Raw genomic sequence first — 25,959 nt, 5'->3', positions numbered from 1 at the left:
GTTTCACTATGAGATTTTCTACGGAAAAAAAAAAGGTTACGCTTTTATGTAAAAACAATGTTTTTTTTCTTTGTTTCACACACAGCTTGATTACACTGGGAGGTTCTTCCAGATTATTCTCAGAAGTTCGGTTCGTGTGGTCCATGGTTTGTTTCGAGTTCGACTAATGTTTCTGTTTGTGCTACCTCTTTAGAACATCAAAGAAGAGGAAGTTGGAGGTTCTGAGGAGTTACTTATGGACTCTGTTCTGTTCCTGATTGGTTGGTTGGTTGTTTTTTCTGTTAACCATTTCTTTGCTGCTGGAGGTTTTGTAGTAAAGATGTAATGCAAATATTCACCTCCTGTCTTTAATAAAATTTAGATTAACTCTACACCAAGGCTAGAGTAATCCCCAATCCCCTGCTTACTTGAACCCATAGCCCAAAGACTGTCTATGGGGTTGCTGCAATTCTGGTATTTAAAACTTATCTTATGATGTTTGCCAAGTAATGTTTAAAAGCAAATATCAAGATGTATTTAAAATATAATATAAAAATATACTTCTTGTAATCCTAACTTGATTTAAAACATATATGGAAAACTAACCATTTTGATGACAATTTGGTATTACTGAGCTTTATCTGAGCAGATTTTTACCTGGTGGGCAGGGGTCTCCCCCCATGTACTGCAGTACTAGAGTCTTTTCTTGATGCTGATAGTTCATTTTCATGGTTTTTACGCTGCCAAAAGAGACAACTTCATTTGCTGATGTAAGGCAGACAGCTCCATTGCATTTACCAATTGGCACGTTTGGTGCTGCTGAGCATATGCCAATGTAATAGGTGCTGGGACCAGAAGCCTGCAAAGACCAGGATGGTAAAGGTGTTACATCCAGGAGGACAGATGACTACGAATACTTCCGATTCTTCATTTACAGTATGTGGTCTTTCCCCATTTATGAACACGTTTTGATACCATTTACTGTAGTAAAATGCATATGAAGATATAGATGTGGACCAGACATTACTACCCAAGAATTTTTTTCTTAAATTCTAACTTAATGCAAACGGACCTGCATACATACACACTTTTCTTTTTTTTGCCGATTATTGGTATTCCTTTGTAAGGACCACATACATATGCTAAATATAAATCAGCCGTGTAAAATGTATACATCTGGTATTCATTACCTTTATGAATGTGCTTGGGTGGGTAAGTGATCTATGATCTTACTAGCAACATTTCTGGAATACGACAAATGCTTTTCTTACCCTGTAATCAACCCCAGAAAGGCTGGTCAAGTTAAACGTGTACTTGAGGCGCTCATCTGTTAAAGAACACCCTGAATTAATCACTTCATCTGGGCACACTACTGGGGTTTCCCACTCAAATACAAAGTTACAGGCACCCATTTCTACAATTTTCGGCTTTCCCTGAAAAACAAAAACAAAAAAAGTGAATTTTTTTTAGCAGCGTTTGTGACCGGTTTTCTATAAAAAAGGATATTATATTTCTACCAAGTTTATTGGGTAAATGTACCCTAGTTACACAGTACTTTATAATAAAAAAAAAAAGTTGAGTTTATTCACTATACTGTGAGATTGAATAAACTCACTCACCTAGCACATTTTGCTCGCAAAATGCACTCTTGAACGAGCAAGAAGAAGTTCAAGATCACCCTTTGATTTAACAATTCATTATTAAAAGGGCCAAATTGTCCCTTTTCAAAAGAAAACACTCAACCAGGATGCCTTCATAATCCATGGTAAATTTTGTCTCTAGAATACATGTCATCGTTCAGAAACCTATGGATCTTGCAGAAAACATATCACCAGAAGAGCCCTAATTTGTTTTCAGTCCATCAGTCTAAACAGCAATCAAACAATAGCAATAATTTTTAGGCCCAGCTAGAAGAAGTATAGTATAGTTGGCCTAGCAAAACACAAGTACATTTTTTGCCACGCTCTGGACTTACCAAATCAGTCCCTGCTTTACAATGAAATATGATGATGGAAGAATAGTTCATCTGTGGGTTTATATCACATGCTGTTGGACTATCAAGAGTAATTAGAACATTCTGAGTGGCTGGGTTAAACTGAGGAGGGCTGGATACATGTCCCACATCCTGTGAAGGCAACAAAAAAAAAGCATAATATTTAGCAGGTGCTCACGCATTCACATAAGATCCTGTAATGAAAAATCTAGCATCAGGGCAATGATTCCAGATTTCTAAAACGTATGTATGGACTTTGCAACGGTTGCTAATACTTGCAATTATTTGGAACAGGTAAGATAATACATAATTATAAATTATAATTTAATATTAACAATTTGGAGTTTCTGATAGTATGTCACTGACAAGAGAGCAATTTATATTCTGTAAATCTCATACAGCCGTATTTCAATGTGGAGAGTACAATTATTAGAGTGTTCTTAGATCACATTAACTGGACAGTTTGCTGTCTTCCAGGTGCTCGGGCTTGGCATGTTGCTGATCGTGTGGACAGATTATTGGCCGGGGCTGGAGATGGCTGTCTTCGTTCATGTTGGCACCAATGACAAAGTTAGTGGGAAATGGAGGGTCCTAAAGAGTGAGTTCAGGGAATTGGGTAGCAAGCAAAAGGACCTCCGAGGTAATATTTTCTGAAATATTACCTGTGCCATGCACAACTGCAGAAAGACAGCGGGAGATCAGGGAGGTTAATATATGGCTGAAGACTTGGTGTAAGGAGAAGGGTTTTGGGTTCTTAGAGCACTGGGCTGTTTTTGTACTTGAGTACAATCTTTACAGTCATGACGGATTGCACCTGAATGTAAGAGGGTCTGCCGTGCTAGGGGTTAGGATGGCCAGAAGGTTGGAGGAGTATTTAAACTAGGTAATGGGGGGGGGAGGCACCAAGAAAATTAAATATTATAGGAAGTAAACAGAGGGAGTATACCTTATATAGAACCAATGAAGGTGGAGAAGGGGTGGGAAGCTCAGATTGTAGGCAGGTGACTGATGTTATGGACAACAACAATGGAGCTGTACTCAGCCCAAAGGTTACCTTTTGTTCCATAAATACAGAACATTTAAATGGCCAGAGCCTTGTAATGGGGGAGGTATCCATAACTACAAATTATGCTGTTCTAGATATTCCAGATACAGCATTTATACCAAGAGGGGAGGATATTCGCGTAGATAGAAGGGTGGTTAGTGGGGTTAAAGATAGTAGTAGCATAAAGAATAAGGTTGCACCTGATGCAGATTGTTTTCATGAGAAAATAACTGATGGCAAACTAAATTATCTACTAGCTAATGCATGAAGCCTGGCTAACAAAATGGGAGAACTAGAGATACTTGCATATGTGGAACATTTTGATATAATTGGCATTACGGAAACCCATGACTGGAAGTTAATTTAAAAGGCTATATACTGTTCAGGAGGTAGAGAGGCATTGAGAAAGGAGGGGGTGTGTGTTTTTATGTTAAACCAGAGTTAATGCCTCATATAAAGGATTCTGCATGTCAGATTACCATACCTGAGAACTTCCCTTGCGGGACGCGGCCAGGACTGCCCACTGACATCAGGGGGCGGTCCCGTGACGTCGGTAGGAGTTCCCACTGACAGCAGCGGGAAACAACCCCAAAGGAGAAGATGGAGGAACTTCTTTGCCGTATAGTGTTTGATTCTTTTTAATTGTCATGGATTTTATTGGGGTTAAGGTTGCCCTTTTTATTATAAAAATAATATATTCAATTATATTTAATTATATAAATAAATAAATAGGTGAACTGGTGGTTCAGTATGCCTTCTGGCTTTAGGGCGGATGGCCTGGATTATTGTTAAAGTTTGTTGCACGCTGGGTTTGGACCAAGAGTGTTAATATGTTACAAATCATTTGTATATATGAATAAGTTATGGTTTATTGGTAATTGTATTACAAGCTAAATAAAAGACCACGGCTTGTTTATCCAATTTCAGTTGTTTGTCTATTTATAATGCGATCATATGTATATTTTGTTTGTGTTTGTTTTTTTGTCTGTTTGTTTAGTTATATCCCTTACAATCACATGCACAAGTCAGAGGGCTCAATGGCATCATATATATAAAGATGCCAACAGAACTTGCAAAAGGGCTATTAGACTGGCTAAATTTAACAATGAGAAGATGATAGCCAAGGAGAGCAAAACAAATGCAAAAATATTTTTTAAGTACATTAATGCCACAAACTTTAGGAGTGACAATGTAGGTGTTTTGAAATCTGGAGATGGTAAGTTAATTAGCGAGGATCAGGAAAGGGCAGCAATACTAAATGCCTTTTTTCCTCTGTATATAACAAAGAAGTGCCACTACCTGCCGATTGGCAATTCAGCACTACGGAAACCTTAAATCACTCTTTGGAATGGCGGACTCAAGTAAAAGTTTTTAAAGCTGTACAACTGTGGTAAGTGGGGTGCCTCAGGGTTCTGTCTTGGGTCCAGTTCTCTTTAACTTATTTATTAATGATCTTGAAATAGATATTGGAAGTCACTTGTCTGTTTGCTGATGACACAAAATGAGGTAAGATTATAAAGTCTGACCAGGATGTAGCATCTCTTCAGAATGATTTGGATAAACTAGGGGACTGGGCTAATAAGTGGCAGATTCAATATAGAGAAGTGTAAGGTAATGGTACGAAAAATAAGCATGCAACTTACACTCTTAAGGGCATTGCAAACAAGAAGGACTTCAGTATAATTATAGACCATAGACAAAGTGCAGTGCCAGCCAGCGGTTGCAAAAGCCAGTAAGGTATTGGCATGCATAAAGAGGAGTATTAAATCACGATAATTTTACCTCTTTATAAAGCAATGGTGAGGCCTCACCTTGTATATACCGTGCAATTTTGGGCACCAGTTTTTTTTAGAAGGATGTTATAGAGCTATAGCGAGTGCAGAGGCGGGCTACAAAGTTAATTAGAGGAATGGAGAATTTTAGTTATGAAAAAAGACTAGAAAAACTGAACTTGTTTTCACTTGAAAAGAGACGTCTAAGAGGGGATCTGATCACAGATCAGATTGTGTACAGATCTTGATCCAAATCGCATGGGACTGGTCTGGGAAATTCCAACCAGTGATGTCAGCAACAAAGGTACTATAATGCAAGTACTATGAAAACAAAATAAAACATCCTACATTCTGAAACAAACAGCTGTACTGAATTCCCTTATTTTGCATATCTAAAAATCTACTTACAACTGGTTGTCCTTTATGATGATCCATGCATACTGCTGCTCCTGGAGGGCACTGCACACCTGCAATTTGGTTAAGAGGTTGGCATATACTGACATAGAAATCAAACTTGTCTTCTCCATTACCAGTCTTCTGTGTTTTATAATAACCCATGTGATTCAGAGGACTTAGATCAATGAGAGATGTACCGTTCCACACGGAGCACTTTGCCTGTTAAAGAAAAAAAAGTGTTTTTTGTTGCATGTGGTTAGTTGTAACAACTTTAGAACTTAGCTCATTCAGCATGAAACACATTATGTATGAGCATCCTTGTGTCCATACTGACAAGTGGTGTTTACATAACTTGGGTATGCATTACCCTGTCCTTTAAATGCAATGTAATCTTACCTACTACAGAAATATATTGCTTATGCCTTGAAAGTCTTACAAGTCCAAAGAAATGTTGGTGTTTATATATAAACCATTCGGTCTCACTATATTTAAGAATCCCTCTATGTCTCTGACTGTAAAATGATGATTTTTTTTTTAAACTATAGCAATGCTTTCCCAAAAACTGTAGGAAAAGAAGTGATTTTGGTGCAATTGGGGCTGCACCCCTGAACATGGAGGACAAACAATATACATTGAAATTCCCATACCTCCTGTTCACACGCCAGAGATGTGCGCCAAGAAAAGTACCATGTGCAGGTTTGCTCATCAAATGACACAAGGACTGATTGACTGCCTAGCTTGGTATCCATTGCACACACAAAGCTAAAAACACTTCTGTGCTTCAGATTGGGGTTGGCACTGCATGGGTCACCATCACGATAAACTAGATTCAAAACCTGATCCACGTAGGTGATTTTATCCTGAGACTTTCCAGCGTTGATGTGGTTGTCCCCTTCAGTGATGCACACACCTGCCCGTGGAAAGAAATCAAAAACAAAAATAATTTACCTTTATCCTATCATCAGTTAGAAAGAAAATGTGATGCGATCAAAAAGAAGGAAACAGAAGTCCACCTTTATTTTTCTTACCAATAATACGCACAGCACTGTAAGTTTTAAAAAGATGATTAGAGAATACTTATTTTACACAATGCATCTCCAAGATTTGATTTAAAGAGTGCCATGAATATGCCTTTTAATCAGGTGACAGAACTATCAGAGGATCGCTCTGGAATTCTTGTATGATGTAGTGGGTACATGAGACAAAATGTATGTGGGCACAAACCCTAATCATTGCATTTAGGTGTTAGTGCCACATTTAAAGTCACAATGGGTGCAGCTGTGTCATAGGATTCCACCTTTGCCACAAATCAGTCCATGAAATGTCTGCCTGCTAGGTCTGAACAAGTCCACTGTAAGGGCTATCATTGTTACTCGTAGATGCTTTCACTTCACAACAGTTCAACCATGAAGCTGTAGACCACACATTCACGGAGCGGTGTTGCAGAATGCTGATGCACATAGTGTGTAAAAGAACACCTGTCCTATGTAGCATCACTCACTACAGAGTTTCAAACTGCCTCTGGAAGCAACATCGGCACAAACTCTGTGCGTCAGGAGCTTCAAGAAATGGGGTTCCGCTCACAGCAACTGCACACAAGCCCCTGATCACCATGCGCAAAGCATCGGCTGAACTGGTATAAAGCACACTGCCACCGGCATCCGGAGCACTGAAAATGTGTACTCTGGAGTTATGAATCACACTTCACCATCTGTAAGTCTGATGACAAATCAGTGTTTGGCGGTAGGCAGAACGATACCTACCAGAATGCTTCACCTTGCTGTTGTAGAAGGGAATAAGGGCAAGGTCACCCTCTACCGTATGTCCTCCACCATGCCTACTCTTTCTCCTCTGTTGGTTCAAGAATCAAGAGCATACAGCACCTACCTTCCATTGTCCTGTTTTTACATGTCATCAATTGGTGCTGTACGTATGCTTTGTATAAGTAACAACAAAACGAGACATAGAAACTGTAGTTTTGTTGGATCTTTGGTCACTGAGACATTTAAAATATTTAGTCCAAACAAATACCCAACAATACCTATTTATTTTATTGAGTAATTTCAATAGCTGCTGTGAATACTTAAAAATAAAATAATGGCATTTTAGGGATTATTGATATTTTCTGAACAGTCTATTAATTTGGGGATTTACATTTTTAGGTTTTTTTTTTTAACCCCTTAAGGACAAAAGGCAGTCCCTAAACCTATTGAAAACAATGCATTTTGAGCTCGTACATGTACGGGTATTGTCATTAAGGGGGTAAAATGTATTTATTGGTGAGGATTATTGTGACAGTACAGCAAAATACATTGTCTCCACGAAACCACCAAAAGCTGTGAAATAAAACACCCAGGAAGCACTTGTTTTCAAGTCTATAATATCAAGAATTGAGCAGAAATGCTTTCAGAAAAATGCATTTTTAAGAAATCGAAAAAAGCACCATAAGTTTCTTAGAAAATCAGTAAAATTAAGTAACTGACAGAAGTTTAAAAAACCATGCACGGTTCTTACCTACTCCGGCGTCACAAGAACTTTTGACTGCACTGCAGACATTCAGCTGAACAGAACGCTTTCTATCTTTAATCACATATCCATCATTAGTAGTCAATGAAGAAAGATCAAAGGTGTGACCTAAAGTAATAGAACACGGGAATACTGAGATGACTAGATCGTAAACTCACAAGAGCAGGGTCCTATTTTTCTTTTGTACCAGTTTGTGTGTGTTAAAATTGTTTCACTGATTCTGATTGTAACAGTGCTACAGAATCTGATGGCACTATATACATAACACACCCACAACCCACTGACAGCTGGAAAGGTATGGAAAGAAAAGGCAGCAATATATTGGTTGTTAAAGTGAATCCTGTTGACTTTGAAAAAGAAGAAGGAAAAAAATTCCAGCAACGCATAGAATACAGTCTTCCTCAGCCAGGAAGTGATTGTTTGGACACAATGGCAGGTATAGTTCAACATTACTAGAAGAATCAAGGCTGCACAACACAAAATTCCACTAGCCAACCAGCTACTAACCTGAGGCAGGGTTTGTCACTCTGCATTTGTCATGTGATGTGATCTTCAAAGGACATGCTAAGGCGGTAACCCACATGAAGGTGTATTCACAATCCTCCAAAGCTGTGATGAACTGAGGCCTGCTGTCCTACAAAGATAGTATCAGAGTAGATGAGACCTCAGACATCTCAAAGGCTTACTAAAGGGCAACTCTTGTTTCTGTGTTGGCATATATAATGTGTCAACTTCAACTCAAGTCTCAGTTTTCCTATATGGCTAACACGGGTATATCCACTTTTCTTAATAAACAGGCAACATTTGTGCTGTAGATTACATACATCTATCACTGATACACCAATTCTATTATCAATATTTACATTCTACCTAAACTGTTCCAATTAACAATGTATGCACCACATACATCAAAGGGTATGAAAACTAGAATTGACAGACTAAGACAAACGGATACATTAGGCTGTGTTTTACAGCTACTTGAGCACATAAAATACTTACAAGAATTTCTTCGTCACATTTGAAACGTATCGTGGTTGTTTTCCTCCTTTTTCCATCAGGACACAGATCTCCATTTGTATACTTTAGGACCAGGACATCCTTTTCCCACCTTAATCCATCTACAAGTTCCCCAAGATTTGTGGAATTTGATCCCTCCAAGAGGCAGGCAGCTGCACCATCTGGACATGAAGCGGGTCCTGGGCAAAAGAGAGAAAATTAAACCAAGTTTAAGGAACCATATTGTAAAATGTGCGGCATTTATATTCATAGAGCAGTGCTAAAGTAAGGTAGGGTGTTTTGAGAGAAGCAGATGTAACATTAATGGTATATAACACCAATATAATTAAAATGTTTCTCCTTGAGCATAAAATAGAGTTAACACTGACAAAAACTTGGTTTTATCTCCTTTTGTTCCAATAAACTTCCTTCATCTGCAGATCTGGAGGCTGCCATTGTTGACAGCCATGTCATATTTTGGGCAACTTTCCCAGCACAGTCACTACACTGAGCCGATTCTTTATGGCGGTGCTAAGTCATCTCTTCCTCCACAGACTTTTGTTAGTCAGAGGGTTGAGCTGGGTGATTAAAAATTAGCCATTCTATAAACTGGACTATGATAAGTAGGCTAGAACACATACTAACTGCTTACATACAGTCACCTAACTAAATTATTTTTTTTCATTTATCTTTTAACAAAAACATAAAATCTTACAATTCAGTCCCCTACAGTATTGTATAAACAGGCAAAGATATCATTTATCTGTTGTATACAATCCCACCGGTAATTCTTCCATAAAACATACGAAAACTAACACAGTACAATACACAATATCTGGAGGACTACTCGGCAAGGTGACAGGGATCTAACGAGATCTTAGTTATGCACTAAGATGACTTTTATAAGCTAAATTATTTTTTGTAAACTATTTTCATACCTTATGATTGCTCATCTAGGGATATTAAATGAATCCAACAAAATTATGCAAAAACTATAACTGTTTTTAAAAAAACTAAACAGAATTACCATGACATAAATCAGCCCCTTCTTTTTGCTCTGTTGGCACAGGGAAATATTACCATTATCTGTAAAATGTTTACGCTGCCAAAGAAAAAGGCACGATTTTATGCATCATTACTTAAAATAATGGTTCTCACCTGTCCCCTCAACTAGAGGTTTGCATACATTCAAACGGTACTTTTTGGTGGAGCCTAATGGAAGCTCCACCTCCCAGTTTTCATTATATCTTGATAATGATGAAAGGTCGTAAGAATTTCCAGATGTGTCCCTGAAAAAAAAAATATTTACAAAAGGTTATTCCATTATTATTTAATTCCAAAACTCTCCAATTTTAAGTGGATACTTTGTTTTGGAGCGCTAATGTCCAACATTTAGCGGACCAACTTTGTTTTTGTCCAGATTTAAAAGATTTACTTTAAAAGCCCTCCTCAGAGAAGCCCAGATCTGTGTCTTAACATGACAAAATAAGAATTATGTAATCGGTTTCCAAAGGCTGGCTGAGCCAAACAATATGGAATTTAGCAATCGGGAAGAGATAAGTCAATGGGAGGGAAAAAAACATGTAGTTCTTTAAAAAAAAGGAAGTTACACACATAATGTGGACACCTAACTTTTAAATATTACTTTACATAACAACTAAACAACTATCAATTCCACTATTCTACACAAAAGAGGGACCGACTATTGGAGGATTTAATATGATGCCTAGCTCGGCAGAAGGGTGGTGACAGCAGGCTAGAACACAAAAGGGATGAGCTTAGGTCCTCCCTACCATTCTGGCAGTGAGTCCTCACTTACATGGGAATAGAGAGTTGGCTTGGTTTGTGTATAAAACTGAGCCAGAGTGAGACTTAGCCCTTGTATGGGTAGTGCATTGTGTAACAAGACTTGCATAAAAGTGGATTTATAACACACACGCAACAATCTGTCAATGAAAATAGTGGTCAACTTTATAGACATTCCTGAATTGTATCTTTACATATTTTTTATTTTTATACATTTTAAACATGTGTGGATGTTTTAGCCGTCACAAGGAGGAACAGATTGAGTGCATTACCTCACTGAACAGTCAACAGGTTTGAAAGGCAGACATGCAAGGGGAGTACGCCACTCAAACATATATGTGCAGTCTGGCGTTTCCTTCAAAAACACTGGCTGAGAAAAAACAGCAAAACAAAACATGAATTAGATGAAGGCTTGTTAATACCCAGCTTTCATTCTCTGTCAAAGGCAATTAATTACTTCACTCGGTAAAAGCAGAATTCTGCTCAAGGTAAAAAGACAAATGTCCTTAAAGTTTAAATGCAAATAAATTATAGCGCACTGGTTTCTAGAGTGATTAAAAGATGAGTGTGCTTTTTATTTAACAGCAGCTTTTAGGCGAAAATATTTTGAGCGATTATTATTACATCACCTCAAAAAGACAAAATAGAACTGTCAGGTAACCCAAAGTTCCTTTAATATGTATCATAACTCTAAGCTCGTTTACATTACATTTATTTATAAAGCGCCGGCCGATTCCGCAGCGCTGTTACATTCATTAGAACAATTTATAAACACATACAATAACACATACAATAACAAACTGGTGCAAAGGAGAAGAGGGCCCTGCTCTTGCGAGCTTACAATCTAGTCAGTGGTTGAGGGGAGTGAGACAATAGGAGAGGACTGCTTGGATGGGGATGAGTTGATCTGGTTGAGATGATGTGTTGAAGCCATTTGTTCCGATGGATGTGATTAGGATGATGGTTGGGAGTACTGTAATGCAATGTTGTACGCTTCCCTGAACAAGTGGGTTTTCAGAGAGGTTTTGAAAGTCGCGTACAAGGCAGAAAGTCTGACTGAACGGGGATTCCACAGGAGGGGAGCGGCACGGGTGAAATCCTGAATACGGGAGTGGGAAGAGGTAACAACAGTAGAAGAAAGCAGCAAGTCGTGACAGGAACGAAGAGGGCGGTTAGGGATGTATTTGGATAGGAGGGTAGAGATGTAAGGGGGTGCTGAGTTGTTGAGGGCTCTATAGGTCAAGGTTAGAAGTTTAAATTTGATTCTGAAGGGTATGGGGAGCCAGTGAAGTGATTGGCATGGTGGAGCAGCAGATGAGGAGCGGCGGCAGAGAAAGATTAATCTAGCTGCAGTGTTGAGGATAGATTGAAGCGGTGAAAGGCGGGAGAGGGGGAGACCGGTTAGTAGGGAGTTGCAATAATCCAGGCTGGATATCACAAGGGAGTGGATTAGTAACTTGGTGGTATCTTGTGTGAGGAAAGGGCGGATTCGGGAGAGGTTTTTCAGGTGGAGGCGGCAGGATTTGGTGAGGGACTGGATGTGAGGGATGAAGGAGAGAGCAGAGTCGAGGGTGACACCAAGGCAGCGAACCTGGTCTGTTGGATGGATAGTGGAGTTATCAACAGTAATATAGATGTCAGGAAAAGTGGACATAGCAGATGGTGGGATTACCATGAATTCGGTCTTAGAGATGTTGAGCTTTAGGTAACTTGACGCCATCCATGATGCAATTCCTGATAGACAGTCAGTGAGGTGAGTTAGAAGAGAGGGGGAAAGGTCAGGAGCAGAAATATAGAGTAGGGTGTCATCTGCATATAGGTGGTACTGGAAACCAAAGGAAGAAATAAGTTTTCCAAGTGAAGAAGTGTACATGGAGAATAGCAGAGGCCCAAGAACTGAGCCTTGAGGAACACAAGTAGATAGCGGTAAGGGAGAGGAGCAAGTTCCAGTAAATGAGACACTAAAAGTACGGTTAGAAAGGTAGGACTTAAGCCATGAAAAAGCCATGTCACGGATGCCATGAGCACGGAGGGTTTGTAGGAGAAGAGAGTGGTCGACTGTGTCGAAGGCGGCTGAGAGGTCCCAGAGAACAACCAGTGAGACCAAATTGGCCTTTTGTTTTAGCTGTGAGGAATCAGTGCAGTCTCTGTTGAATGCTGTGGACGGAAGCCAGATTGCAGAGGGTCAAGTAGAGAGTTTGAAGAGAGAAAGTTTGTCAGTTGATTGTAGGTTAATCGTTCCAGCAGTTTGTAAGCTAGCGGGAGAAGTGAAACTGGACGGTAGTTTGATGGGGATGTGGGATCAAGTGAAGGTTTCTTTAGGATGGGGGAGATGATGGCATGTTTGAATGAGGATGGGAATACACCAGAGGACAAGGAGAGATTAAAGGTGTGGGTTAGGCTTGGGGTAAGGACACTAGAGAGAGGTGGCAGGAGATGTGAAGGTGCAGATTCGAGGGGACAGGTGGTGAGGTGGGAAGACAACAGGACATTGGAAACGTCGAGGGGTGTAACTGGGCTAAAGCAGGTAAGGATCGATTGAGGTGAAGAGGGAGGTTGAGGTACCATATGATTGACACTATGGGGGATGTTATCCCTAATGATGTCAATTTTGTTTTTGAAGTAGGTGGCAAGCTCTTGGGCAGAGAAGTTGGAGGGCAAGGGAGGTGCTGTGGGTCTGAGAAGGGTGTTAAATGTGGAGAACAGATGTTTAGGGTTATGGGAAAGAGTGGTGATGAATGTTTCTTTGGAGAGATGGAGGGCCGATGTATAGGAGCGGAGCATGAATTTGTAGTGAACGAAGTCTTCAGGTGTACGAGACTTCCTCCACTGGCGCTCAGCGGTACGTGAACACCTTTGAAGGAGGCGTGTCTGCTTGGAATGCCATGGCTGAGATGGACGGCGTGGGGGATTGCGTACAGTTACAGGGGCAACCATATCTAGGGCTGAGGCTAGTGTATGGTTATACTGATCTGTGGCTGTGTCAGGACAGGAGGAGGAGGATATATCTGAGAGGAGTGGCCATAGTGTATCTGAGAGCTGTGGAGTGTTTAGGTTGCTGATATTACGGTAGGTTTGTGGTGGTTTCTTAGGTAGGGAGGGTGTGTGTGTGGTATGTAGAGATTAAATGTGAGCAGGCTGTGATCAGACATACAGATGGGAGAGTTAGAGAATTGAGAAATGGAACAAATGTGGGAGAAAACTAGATCTATTTGGTGACCACCACGGTGCGTTGGGGAGTTAGTCCATTGTGAGAGACCGAGGGAGGAGGAGAGTGAAAGTAGTTTGGAAGCAGCAGGTGAGGATGGGTCATCAATAGGTATATTGAAGTCTCCTAGGATTAGTGTAGGGATGGTGGAGGAAAGAAAGTGGGAAAGCCAGGCAGCAAAGTGATAAAAGAAATGCGAGTTAGATCACTGCAACACGGAGAGCAATTGGGGAGAAAAGGCGGACAGAGTGTACTTCGAAAGATGAGAAAGACAGAGAGGGAATTGGTGGTAGACACTGAAATGTGCAGCGAGGAGAGAGGAGAATACCAACACCACCTCACTGTTTGTCTCCAGGTCTGGGAGTGTGGCTGAAGTGAAGGCCACCATAAGTGAGAGCAGCAGGAGAGGTAGCGTCAGAGAGCAGGGTAACGCCGTTTGAGCAGGGCCCTCCTCACCTGTTGTTTCTGTAAGTCAATTTGTTATGTTATATACTACTTGTTATGTCCGGTCTACCCATTGTACAGCCCTACGGAATTTGGTGGTGCTATATAAAACAATAATAATAATAGCTCTGCACAAAGTAGCATTATTAAAATTATTACGACTCATGGAAGTGTATGCTATTTGGTTTCCCATTTCTGTAATTGCTTGGGAAATATTTGGTTGAAAAGGGAGTCATTAATTCTCTGTAAAGCTGATATCCAGTGGAGTATTCTGGCCAAGGCCGACTAGTACCAGAGTAGAGGCAACCACTGCCGCACAACCAGGCGCAAACTCCCTGCTCCATGGGCCAGATGGGGAGATCAGTGACCTCCATTGTATCCAGCCTATATGGAGGACTATATGGAGGCTTTCCTACAATCCAGTGTAGCATAGAGGATAATGACATGAAGGTAAGTGATAGTGGAGTAGCTAGGGTGCTGCCTTTGGCCAGGTCCCTACCCAACCTTTGAGTAATATACATAACTTTGTAGGGCTGAAACAACTAATCGATAAAATCGATAATAATCGATAATGAAAATCGTTATCAACGATTTTAATTATTGATTAGTCGAATCGATTTTTATCAATTATAAAAAGAGGTTTTTTTCACAGCAAATGCTCTGAAAAAATCCTCTCCTTCTATAATCCGACCTCAAACAGATCAGATTATAACACAAGAATCCAGATCCCCCGCAACGCTGCAGGGGACCTGGATTCCCTTCACTGTCGGCCGGTCTCTCACTTCCGTCTCTCTCCCCCCTCCTATACACTGCTCTGCCTCCTCCCCCTCCCATACACCGCTCTGCCTCCTCCCCCTCCCATACACCGCTCTGCCTCTCTCCCGACTCCCTGGTGCTTTGAACCTCCGTTACTGACAGGCACTTTCACTGCAGCTTCATAGAAGCCTCAGCGTAAGTGAAGGGCAGTAATGGAGGCTGTCTGTGCGCATCGCGCAGACCCCCACCGGCTGACAGAGAATCATCCTGTCAACTGGTGGGGGTCTGCATTGCACAGACAGCCTCCGTTACTGCCCTTCACTTACGCTGAGGCTTCTATGAAGCTGCAGTGAAAGTGCTTGTCAGTAACAGAGCCGGGTAGAGAGGCAGAGCGGTGTATGGGAGGGGGGAGGAGTCAGAGGGGTGTATGGGAGCCACCCTCCCATACACCACTCTGGCTCCTCCCCCTCCCACTCTGCCTCTCTACCCGGCTCCCTCGTGTCCTCTGAACCTCCGTTGCTGACAGGAGGCAGAGTGGAGTATGGGAGGGGGGAGGAGGCAGAGTGGAGTATAGGAGGGGGAGGAGCCAAAGTGGTGTATGGGAGGGAGAGGAGGCAGAGTGGAGTATGGTAGGAGCCAATGTGGTGTATGGGAGGGGGAGGAGCCAGAGTGGTGTATGGGAGGGGGAGGAGCCAGAGTGCTGTATGGGTGAGTTATAGTGGTGTATGGGGGGTATTATGAATTTCAGGGCATATAGGGGGTATAAGGCATATCGATATTAGGCATATCAGGGGGGGATAAAACATATCTGGGAGTAAAAGATATATCAGGGGTCTCAGTTGCATATCACTGGCATATAAGGAGTATAAGGCATATCTGGGGCACAGTGGCATCTGGCATTTAAGAGGTATAAGGCATATATGGGGGCAGAGTGGCAAGCTGGGGGTCAGATGTGCATAACTGGGGGCAGTTTGGTAAATAAAAGAAAATATAAACAAGGCTTTTTTCTCATAGTTTTTATTAAATATGAAAAATAGTTAGCATATGAATTAATATTTACTAATAACTTATTAAAACCTAGTTTGAGAAACACTGTGTTTGGGCTCTTGTAGCTTTTATTATTATGTCAGTAAAATAAGAAGGTGAATAGAGAGGCCATTGCTATAAAGAGATGAAAGTGTAAATTGTACGTTTTTTATTACATTATTTTAAATTTCAAAAAAATTGAATTTTTTATCCGATTAATCGAAAAAATAATCGGCCAACTAATCGATTATTAAAATAATCGTTAGTTGCAGCCCTATAACTTTGATTTTAATATTTACTTAATGCTGGATAATTTGTGTTGATCCACAACTGTATACATTTTTAGGTGACAAAACCAACCTGTTTGTTTTCGCCATCACAATAGAACAGGATAGCAGTTGAACGATGATATATGTTGTGACATACATCTCCCCCTGTATAATTTATTGAAATAAGTCCGTTTTCAAATGTGAGCTTTTGGTTCACCAAACCTGATAGAAAAAGACAAAAAACAACTTTCTGTATTTGGATCCTTGGTAAACAGCAAAGGGGTTAAAACGTTACACACGGGGAACAGTAAAAATAACTGAGATCGACCTACCGAATATAAAGGGGACAAACTGACAACTAGATCAATGTCAAAATCACACCAGCTTTAAAAGTAGGGACTTAAGAAAAGGTTTCCAACTAAATCTGTCTATACCTTGCTGAAAGAGCTGAGAACCTGATCCACTCTGCTGAATATAACAATTGGTCACTAAATATAACACTAGAAATATCATTCATAGTACTTTTGCCTCTCACATATTTTGATGGAACAATTGTCGTGGGATGCAAAAGTAGGCATTCATAGGTTTTTGCCATAGAAACAAGAAGCTTGTTTTACTATAACTAAACCTTAATATGAAATAATAAAATGATGGATCTACTAAACTATTTGTCTAACAAGAGTTCAATTCATGTCTAAGTCTTTTTGATTAAATGTGCTGCCTCACTATGTAGACAATAAAGACAGTGTTACCTGCTATCTTGGCATCGGTGCCCTTAACCTGACATGAAGATACGGCTGTTCCATTGGCTTTGACCACGCACGGAGAAGAAGTAATCCCACCACAGACCCTAAACTGGTAAGTGAAATCATTTGATTTTACTTCAATGTCTTTGTCACCGAGAGCCTTTAAGTCATAGATATGGCCATACTTCGGGTGCCTTACTTGGCAGTTGTCACCTGTGGAACAATGCAAATAAATCAAATAAATTAACAAGAGTAGGCACAGTTAGCAAATATTATGCATTTATACTATAAAATTTAAACTTACACACACACACACTTTTTTTTAAACTTACCCTCTGCCCTTGAAACAGGACAAGCCTCTGGAGTCCGCCAAAAGAAGACATACTCACAACCATCTTGTTGCTGGAAAACAGGGGAACCCTGAGGAACAAAGCAAATATGTCAATATCTAAGCATTTTCAAACATTTTACTATAATCCTCATAGTTATCAAAGATAAAGAACAAGAGTACTTCAGTGCATTTGAGCACATCGTGCAGATACTATATTCCTCATGATTATGGTCCTAACAAAACCTAATGTGACTTATGAAGACTATCGATAATAAACCACAGAGTACACTTCTTAAAGGAGAAGTCCTGTGGAAAAACTAATTTTTATTTAAGCAGTAAATATAGAATAATAAAGTTTAGTTTTAAAACAAATAAAACCTGTTTTTATTTTATTTTCAGAAACATCCTTTAACTGCAGACCTCCTGCGATATCTTGTGTAAGCTTTCCTGCTCAAACACTAAATTGACCTGGCATTGCGCCTTATGGCAATGCTAATAAAGTCTGTTCCTCCACTGGTTTTCATTAGGCACAGCATCAGGCTTGATTGTGACATTCTGTTTACAATGGGCAGTATTATAAGGAGTCGGAGTGCTTGTCTAGTAGACTTGGGTAAAATAACAGCGCTAGAACGCATGGAAACAGGTCGGGATTGGAAATGAAAAGCAGCCCCACATATTTTATCGCATGGTCGAGCTCTTATACCCACACGCCACACATCTTATACATACCTGAGTCACAATATTTGTCATCCAAATAGCTATACATTTTTTAATTATATTAAATTGTTCCTTAACGATAACAGAATATCACATTATTAAAATCCCTAAAAGCCCTAATAAGTAGCAAGTGAACAGACCCCCGTCTCCCTGACTTCCCAACCAACAGCCTGCCTGTGCCATCTTTGACCCCAAGCAGCCTGCCTGTGCCATCTTTGCCCCCAAACACCCTACCTGTACCATCTTTGCCCCCAGCTTGCCTGTGCAATCTTTGCCCCCAAAAAGCCTGCCTGTGCAATCTCTACCCCAAAGTACAACCATGCTAACACGCTAATTAATTCATTTACTCGCTCACTCATTCATACGCCCTTCCGCATCCCCTTACCTACAGCTTTCTCTGTGGAGCTCACGCACTGTGCAAGCAAATTCTCTTCTACCGGCCAGGAGAAGCCAGCATGCAGAGGGGTCACGTTACGTTGCGTGACCTAGCTGCATTCCAGCTTCCTCTGGGCAGTAGAAGAGAGATTGCCTGCAGGGGGCCCTACAACTGTGGTTGGTACGACATTAATAACATTAGGAGGCCGTGGAGCTGCCCCGGCCCCAGTGCTGCTACACCAGTTCCTGGACCAATGGGCCCACCAGCAAATCTCCCAGTTTCCCGGTAGGCAAGTCTGTCCCTGCATGGAAATGGCTAATATGCAACTACTGCAGGAAAACATTATGTAAGAACTATTTATTTTTTTAATGTATGAGACTCATGGACATTAGAAGGTTTTACCCACCTGCTTGTAGTTGCTTATTTTCTACACTCTGCCTACATCTCTTAATAAACTCACATGGGATGTCCCTAAACCAAAATCCACTGACAAAAGGCACTCAAACCAAGCTAGTCATATGACAAATAGCATTTTTGTTGTGTATTACACATCACACCAGACCGGTGGATTAGTGAATAACTCAGCTTGCGGATTTGTGGTTATTATAGAACTGAAGTCTTACTATGCTGTGATCACATTGAAAGATGATCCGGGTAGAGTAGCGCTGTTTGTCTGTACATTTGTCACCATTCATGTAAACAATACTAAGAGATCCATCAACAGAAGCTTGTGGGCTCATTTGGATATATCCAAGATTTAAAAATTTATTTTCTGCCGTCTTCATGCATGATCCGATTTCACCACCTGGGGGACAATTAAATCATAATCTTATACAGTAAACGGTACAATGCGTTACATATATCAAATAATATTCATAAAGCTGCTTGTGAAGAAACAAGGTCATTCTAATATACAATTTATGCGTGTAAATATTGTAGTACATTTACCTGACCTGGGAAGAGATGAAAATGTAAAAAAACTTGCCTGGACATCCACGGACATACGGTATACGCTGACAGACATTGAGATAAAAATCTCTTGTATTTGCTTTGTCCGAAGTGTCAATAGCCACCCATGGTTCTCCATCTTTAACCAAGTCACTCAAGTCATACTCATTTCCAGCAGAATCTACAACATAAAGTAGAGGCAAATTCAATACATTTAATTTCTTGTCTATGAATTAGACTCTCTTTTTCCCCCCCTGGGTTTACCTGTGACGTCACAGTTGACTTGTTTCGGAAGACAGGCCAAGGCAGTTTTGAATTCAAAGTAAGAATCATAATTATTACTGTTAATCGCTTCCATTCGGAACGAAAGCTCACCAGGGAAAAGGTTCTCACTGCAAACAAATTGTATAGTGTATGTGTCCCATTGCCCTGTAAAACACAAAACAAAATGATTATAGTTTTCTTTTGAAGGCCAATTCATGCCACCAGAAATGCTAATCTGTCAAATTATGAAGCATCTCGCTATGCAGGGCATGAGGAGGCTAGATTACTGGTGATCAGTACAAATAAGAGATCATTGTCAGGTGTCCCATATATATATTGTGGGAAAATACCGATTCAAAAATGTAACTCTTTCCAGGTGATGGTCACTTTTTATCCTATGTAAAAACTCCACAATTCAATATGTGAGTCGCTGGGGTACGCTACTGGAGCAGTTACGAGGGGCTACAGAGTCCTTCACTAACCGATGGCTCTGCTCAGAGCCATGTTTAGACAGCAAAACTCTTTATACTGGAAATACCCTAAAAAGATTTTAAGCATCAGTACCCAATGAATTTACTAACAAATCCATTTAGTGAAACAATACCAAATCGACTGGAGCACCAAAGAAAACCGTTCTAATGATTAACCTTAAATTACATTTTTAAATGTGTGAATGGTGTAAATAAATGTGCTTAGATTTTTGTTTGCATAAAAAAATTGAAAACCTTTTTTTATTCACCTGATGAAGCTGTAAGTTCCCCGCGATATGTAAGGGTTATCTGGCCTCCAGCAGACAACTCCAGAGACTGATCAATTTTTACTGGTCTTGTAGCTACTTCTTTTTCATATTCACATCCAGCTGCGGCTTTGCCATTGACCGAACCACACTCTTTTACAGGGCCGCAGATATTAAGCTGAAAAATGAAGAATAAATGAAGATTGAAGCTACTTTCATTATTTTTCCTTGCCCTTATGCATGCCTTGTTGGGTCTCACAAGGACGTGTGTTTATGGAGGATATGTCCTGAAACCGTTCACGCCCAGCTCTCTCACCTCAACACTGGGGCCGAGAAGTTATTTTAAGATGAGGAACAATGTTGGCTTTCTAGATGTCCTTGTTTAATGTGGATATATAAACCTTACTGGTTGAAGAGTGATAAACACAGAATCAGAAGAAGTTTGCAGCAGGTGAGAACCTAGGCTGTCCATTAAGTTTCAGTAGCATGCTATCTAAATAAGTTAATAAAAATAAAGACAATTAATGGGTTTTGTTTTACCTTAAAAGTTTTCCCATTTCCAGAAACAACATATCCTGAATCATTTTTCAGTGGTTGGAGGTTGAAAATAAAGCCAGTGTGTGGGTCCTCCACAGAGCATGTCTAAAGAGAAGAAATGTACATTTAACAGCCCATCCCCAAAATATCCATTCTACTATACCACGAAAAAGGTTTCAACCAAGCTTTTCCAAGCTTGAGGCGCAAACACAGCAACTGTCTGGATTTGCCTTTTACACCCCCCTTAGAGTGCGACAAAGCTTTCCAGTACTTTTACGAGCAATAACCACTATTGAATCAAAGCACATATTATGGGAATCAAAGCACATATTATGGTTATCAAAGACCCAATCTGTCTTGTTGTATTTGCAGAGTTTTATTCATAGTTGCCAACAAATTCCAGGGACACTTTGCAGCACAGCTTGAAAATTTACCACACCCACTGTCCCAAATCTCCACCCACTCTACCCAACCCACATAATTAGCATAATTTATTTCCACCTAGTTTTTATGGCAGAGATTAAATCACAAACATATCCTTAGTATGCAGTATGTACCATATGCAGCGCAACATCTATATCAGGCACAAGAAATTTTCCGCCTTTACAGAGATTATATTGAGAAAGGTAGATAAATGACAAATACATTTTTACATACACACAGACGTATATATATTATAGTTATTACTAGAGCTGCAGAAAATTAAAAAAATAGAACAAATTTCCCATTTCCCAAATTATTCATCTCTTGTGCTGGTCAGTAAAGTAACCTCTGGCACTCTAGAGGTTGTGTACTATAATCCCCATTATGCACAAGTAGGTGTTATAGCATTGCCCTCATCATGTAAATGTGTGCCAACATGAGTGTTTGTATATGTTAGTGTGACTGTGTATGTGTAGATGTGTATCAATGCAGATGTGAGCTAGCAAGGGGGGGCCAAGGGGCAGATGGGCTCACCCTGTTCTTTAGTAACAATGGCACACACAAGTGTTTTCTTTTGTTTTTACATTTACAGAGAGAAACATGGTATTTCCGTTTATTTCATAAAGGTAATTTTATACCCTTGAAATGCACACTATATTATATTGTTGCTTTGTTAATACATTTTATGTAGCATTTTCTACTTATCTTTGAAGACCCCCTAGTGGTTTAATGGCTTATCTGCACCGCATGGAATAAAAAGCTGCAAATGTCATATGTACACACAGAACAGCACGGCGGATTCTTCCTTTCACATCACTAACGGGCGACTATTCCTACCTGATTCCCAGTTTTTGTCGACATAACCGGGCAGGCAGCTTCTGTTTCCCAAACAAATGTGACCACACAATCCTGATTAGAGATAAACTTTGGGCTGCTTGACTAGAAAACAAATATAAACATACAGGTTTTAAGTGGGCAGTTTATTATAAACAAACACAAATATATATATATATATATAAATATATATAAAACTCTATAATATAATATCTATGCCATTTTAAGGATCTAATCGCACTACAAAACTTTAATGGACAATCGCATATACTTACAATAGCTCTCTCTGCACAAATAAGATGTATCCTTGTTGAATAAAAGGACTTTTCGCCTTGTCCATTGGTACATTCAGATCCATTTGAGTACTCTAGAAGTATTCGGCCACGGCTTTCAATAATGGGGCCTTTCTCTGCAACCCCTAAATTACTAATGGCTGCTACCTCATAGGACGAATCCTGCAATTTAGAATGCACTTAATCGAAGTGGAAAGACAAGAAGCGCAAATTGCAGTACAAAATTACTTTAACGACTTGTTTTCTTACTTGGAAAACCATAATGCAGAGCAAAAATTCAGCACTCAATCTACCGGCATTGAAATATTGACAATAAAAGTAAAGTGAACTATCAATGAAATGCTTACATAGCATAGTGCAGAAAATAGGGTGAGTGAAGCACTATGGGGGGAAAATGTAAAGACCAGTGACTCAACCAGGCTACATTTTATGAATTTAAAAAGAAAAGTTCACCTGCAAAACAAATCAAAAAAACTTTACAAATTGTTCTTGGCCTTAGAAAATAACAGTGTCAATTAAGCAAATTAAATAGCAAAAGTTCTGAGTTGACATCAGAATTTTTTTCCAGGTAGTAAAGTGGTCAAAAGCAGTGGACTCCATTGAGATACCACTGAGATGCAAGTCGTTTCTTTAAAGCTCTCTCTGCTTCTCTATGTATGCCTCTGCTTTTACAAAAACTTGTTTAGTGAATCAGTCCTTCTGCCTTCTCTGTTTCTTTCTCAGACACCTTCTAACTGCATATCTCTCAAAAAGAGGGTTCGGGGAGAGCTTACGGTTTTTCCATATAAGAGTTTCTACATGGCACCTCCTAAATTAAAATTTATATGAGTTTATAGGTTTTTATTTTCTGATTACTTGTGTCTAGTAGTATGTAAAACAAATGTAAAACAAAGTACAGGCCCTTATTCATAGGGATGTAAGGCTCCTGAATTAAATGGTCTGTTTTTACTAATTTTCTACTACTGAAATGCAAACATACTGGGAAATAATCTTTCAGGAAACAAAAATAAAATAAAAAAAATTACGTACACCTTCAGTCTTGTACTCCATCTGACAGGCCGAGGCAAAATGGTCACATCCTGGCACTGAGAGCAGTGATCGGCACACATTGACGTAATATTTCTTGTGCTTTGTGGTGGAGGTGTCCATTGCAAACCAGTTTGTATCATGATCTCCTAGTGCCTTAGATAACCTAAGAAGCATTAGAGAACAGAGTATGACACCATTGCAGTATCCCAACTCATATAATAGGTAACACACAATAACATGATTTTATTAGAATTATTGGATTAATTTATTGTACAAGAATACCAGGACTTTAAAGCAGTGCTTGATTCTGTGATCCTTTTTTGGCTCTTTGCATACTGTTCATTTTAGGGTATGGGCATCAGACAGGACAAAGAGCGCTTTGGCCCTTTAATATTTAGGCTAATTGGCTGGGCATGCCCCCCCGACTTCTGATTTTTACAATTTAAATACATGACATATAGTTAGGGGTCAGTAGCTTTAATTTATAGATTTTATGATCTGCTCATTTTGCTCAAAATAATTAAGTTACAAAAAAATAAACCTTAAAGAGACAGGCCAGCTAAAGAATAATACATATTACTTTGAAGGTAGTATAATATACATGATTCAAGAGTGAAAATAAATCAAAAAGCACTTCTGTTGCTTCCTCCCTCCTCAATTCATACTCTAAGTAGTTGTTTTAAGCAGCCCATTAGTGCCAGCAAAGCACTCCTATTGATATTAATGAGAGCATATGTACATAGAGGCAGTAGCGTACCTAGCGGGGGGCGGGGAGGGGCGGTCCGCACCGGGTGCCGCTCATCAGGGGGGTACCAACTTGCCGGCACCCCTCCAGAGATGGACAGTAATGTCCGCCGCTGGAGGAGCAGGCTTGCAAGGGAGAGGTATTCCGAGGTCTTTAACAGACCTCCGGCTCCCTTGAGTGATTTTAAGCCGGTTCAAGGATCTCCCTTGAACCCGGCTTAAAATCACTCAAGGGAGCCGGAGGTCTGTTAAAGACCTTACGATACCGCTCCCTTGCGATCCGCGCGGCAACAGCTGCTGTGCGCCGGGGTTTGTTGTCAGATCCCAGCGCACAACACTGAAGCCGCGCTCACCGCTGTCCGTGCCCTCTGAACCGGAAGAAGACAGAAGAACTGAAGAAGAGGAGCAACGAGCAGGAAAAGTAGCTGTAAGGAGAAAAGAGGAAAGGTAGGAAAGCATTCAGCGAGAGTGACAGTGAGAGTGGATTGGTAAGTGTGTGGATTGGTAAGTGTGTGAGAGTGATGGGTGTTATGCTGTACCATTTCCAATGTATTTTTCATTATATAATTATGCTCTAAAGTACATCATAACTCCCATCAGTGGCAGAGCTGGGAGACAGAGGCCTTGCACCCTCACCGCAGGACTCCTGAAAGGTAAGTGAACTTCAAAGAGGGAGAGGGTAGATAAGGAGAAGGGAGTGAGACGGGGGATAGGGGGTAGATAGGGAGTGAGAAGGGATAGATAGGGCAGAAGGGAGTGAGAAGGGGTAGATAGGGCAATCATACTCCTATCATGCCAAGTCTGCGAGTGCCTCCTGGAATCTGGGTATACCTGGGCATGATAGGAATGTGATTGCTGTTAATTATATATATATATATATATATATATATATATATATAATATTAATATTGTTATTTAATTGTTTTGTCCTATTTTGGTGTGTTACCTTACTTTAAATAAGTGTTAGATTTTTTTTATGGTGTGGGGGGGGTCATATTCAGTTTCGGCCAGGTAAATGCTGCATTTTCGGTTTCAGTCCAGAATTCGTTTTGGTGCATCCCTACTACTAATGAAGTGGTAGGACTTCACCACATCAATGTTTGGCTTAGTATATAGTGATTGGGGTTATGCTGCACTATTGTCAATGTCTGGTTCAATGTATAGTGATAGGGATTACGCTGTACCACCGTCATTGTCTGCCTCAATATATAGTGGTAGGTGTTATGCTGTACCACCGTCATTGTCTGCCTCAATATATAGTGGTAGGTGTTATGCTGTACCACCGTCAATTTCTGCCTCAGTATATAGTGATAAGTGTTATGCTGTACCCCCGTCAATGTCTGCCTCAGTATATGATTGTAACAGTAATGCTGTACCACCTTCAGTGTCTGCGCCGGTATATAACGGTAGAAGCTATGCAGTTTTAAAGTGTGTGTGTGGGGGGGGTGCCACATACAGGATCCGCCCCGGGTGCCAAATACTCTAGGTACGCCCCTGCATAGAGGTCTGCAGAGCCAGCACTGCATCTGACCAAAAGGTAAGTATATCAAGTGCAAGGAGATGTATTCGTCAAAGCACATCTTTCAAACAGAAAACAGTTAAGGGTGGGGAGAGGAGCAAATATATATGGGGACATTGTGCAGAATCCCCCACGCAATGGAAACACCATGATAATGTAAAGGGACCACAAAGATAAAATGTGAATTTAAGTACATATGGTGGCTGGAGTGTTCCTTTGAAGACAACAAAGCAAAATTGACCAATT

General features: G+C 40.3%; 1 protein-coding gene across 1 annotated transcript in view; it reads right to left on the bottom strand.

The window, feature by feature from the left end:
* LOC149289862 (cation-independent mannose-6-phosphate receptor-like) overlaps positions 1–25,959 on the bottom strand; it is an 88,573-nt gene that overhangs the window by 15,127 nt on the left and 47,487 nt on the right. Inside the window, exons 21-41 of the mRNA XM_089490132.1 lie at positions 23,451–23,613; positions 22,404–22,583; positions 22,132–22,233; positions 20,875–20,976; positions 20,338–20,512; positions 19,599–19,763; positions 19,372–19,515; positions 19,010–19,191; positions 17,295–17,382; positions 16,969–17,175; positions 16,308–16,438; positions 10,786–10,883; positions 9,866–9,996; positions 8,711–8,907; positions 8,219–8,345; positions 7,700–7,819; positions 5,833–6,095; positions 5,198–5,404; positions 1,955–2,104; positions 1,236–1,412; positions 637–838 (exon numbers count right to left, since the gene is read on the bottom strand). Coding sequence (XP_089346258.1) covers positions 637–838; positions 1,236–1,412; positions 1,955–2,104; positions 5,198–5,404; positions 5,833–6,095; positions 7,700–7,819; positions 8,219–8,345; positions 8,711–8,907; positions 9,866–9,996; positions 10,786–10,883; positions 16,308–16,438; positions 16,969–17,175; positions 17,295–17,382; positions 19,010–19,191; positions 19,372–19,515; positions 19,599–19,763; positions 20,338–20,512; positions 20,875–20,976; positions 22,132–22,233; positions 22,404–22,583; positions 23,451–23,613 — 3,311 coding nt within the window. The remainder of the gene's footprint in view (positions 1–636; positions 839–1,235; positions 1,413–1,954; positions 2,105–5,197; positions 5,405–5,832; positions 6,096–7,699; positions 7,820–8,218; positions 8,346–8,710; positions 8,908–9,865; positions 9,997–10,785; positions 10,884–16,307; positions 16,439–16,968; positions 17,176–17,294; positions 17,383–19,009; positions 19,192–19,371; positions 19,516–19,598; positions 19,764–20,337; positions 20,513–20,874; positions 20,977–22,131; positions 22,234–22,403; positions 22,584–23,450; positions 23,614–25,959) is intronic.

The sequence above is a fragment of the Sceloporus occidentalis genome, unplaced genomic scaffold, assembly GCF_023333645.1.
Source record: "Sceloporus occidentalis isolate IW3139 unplaced genomic scaffold, rSceOcc1.0.p SCAF_42, whole genome shotgun sequence".
Classification (NCBI taxonomy): Eukaryota; Metazoa; Chordata; class Lepidosauria; order Squamata; family Phrynosomatidae; genus Sceloporus; species Sceloporus occidentalis.
The sequence above is the reverse complement of the archived record's forward strand: the minus strand, read 5'-3'. Positions and strand labels throughout refer to the sequence as shown.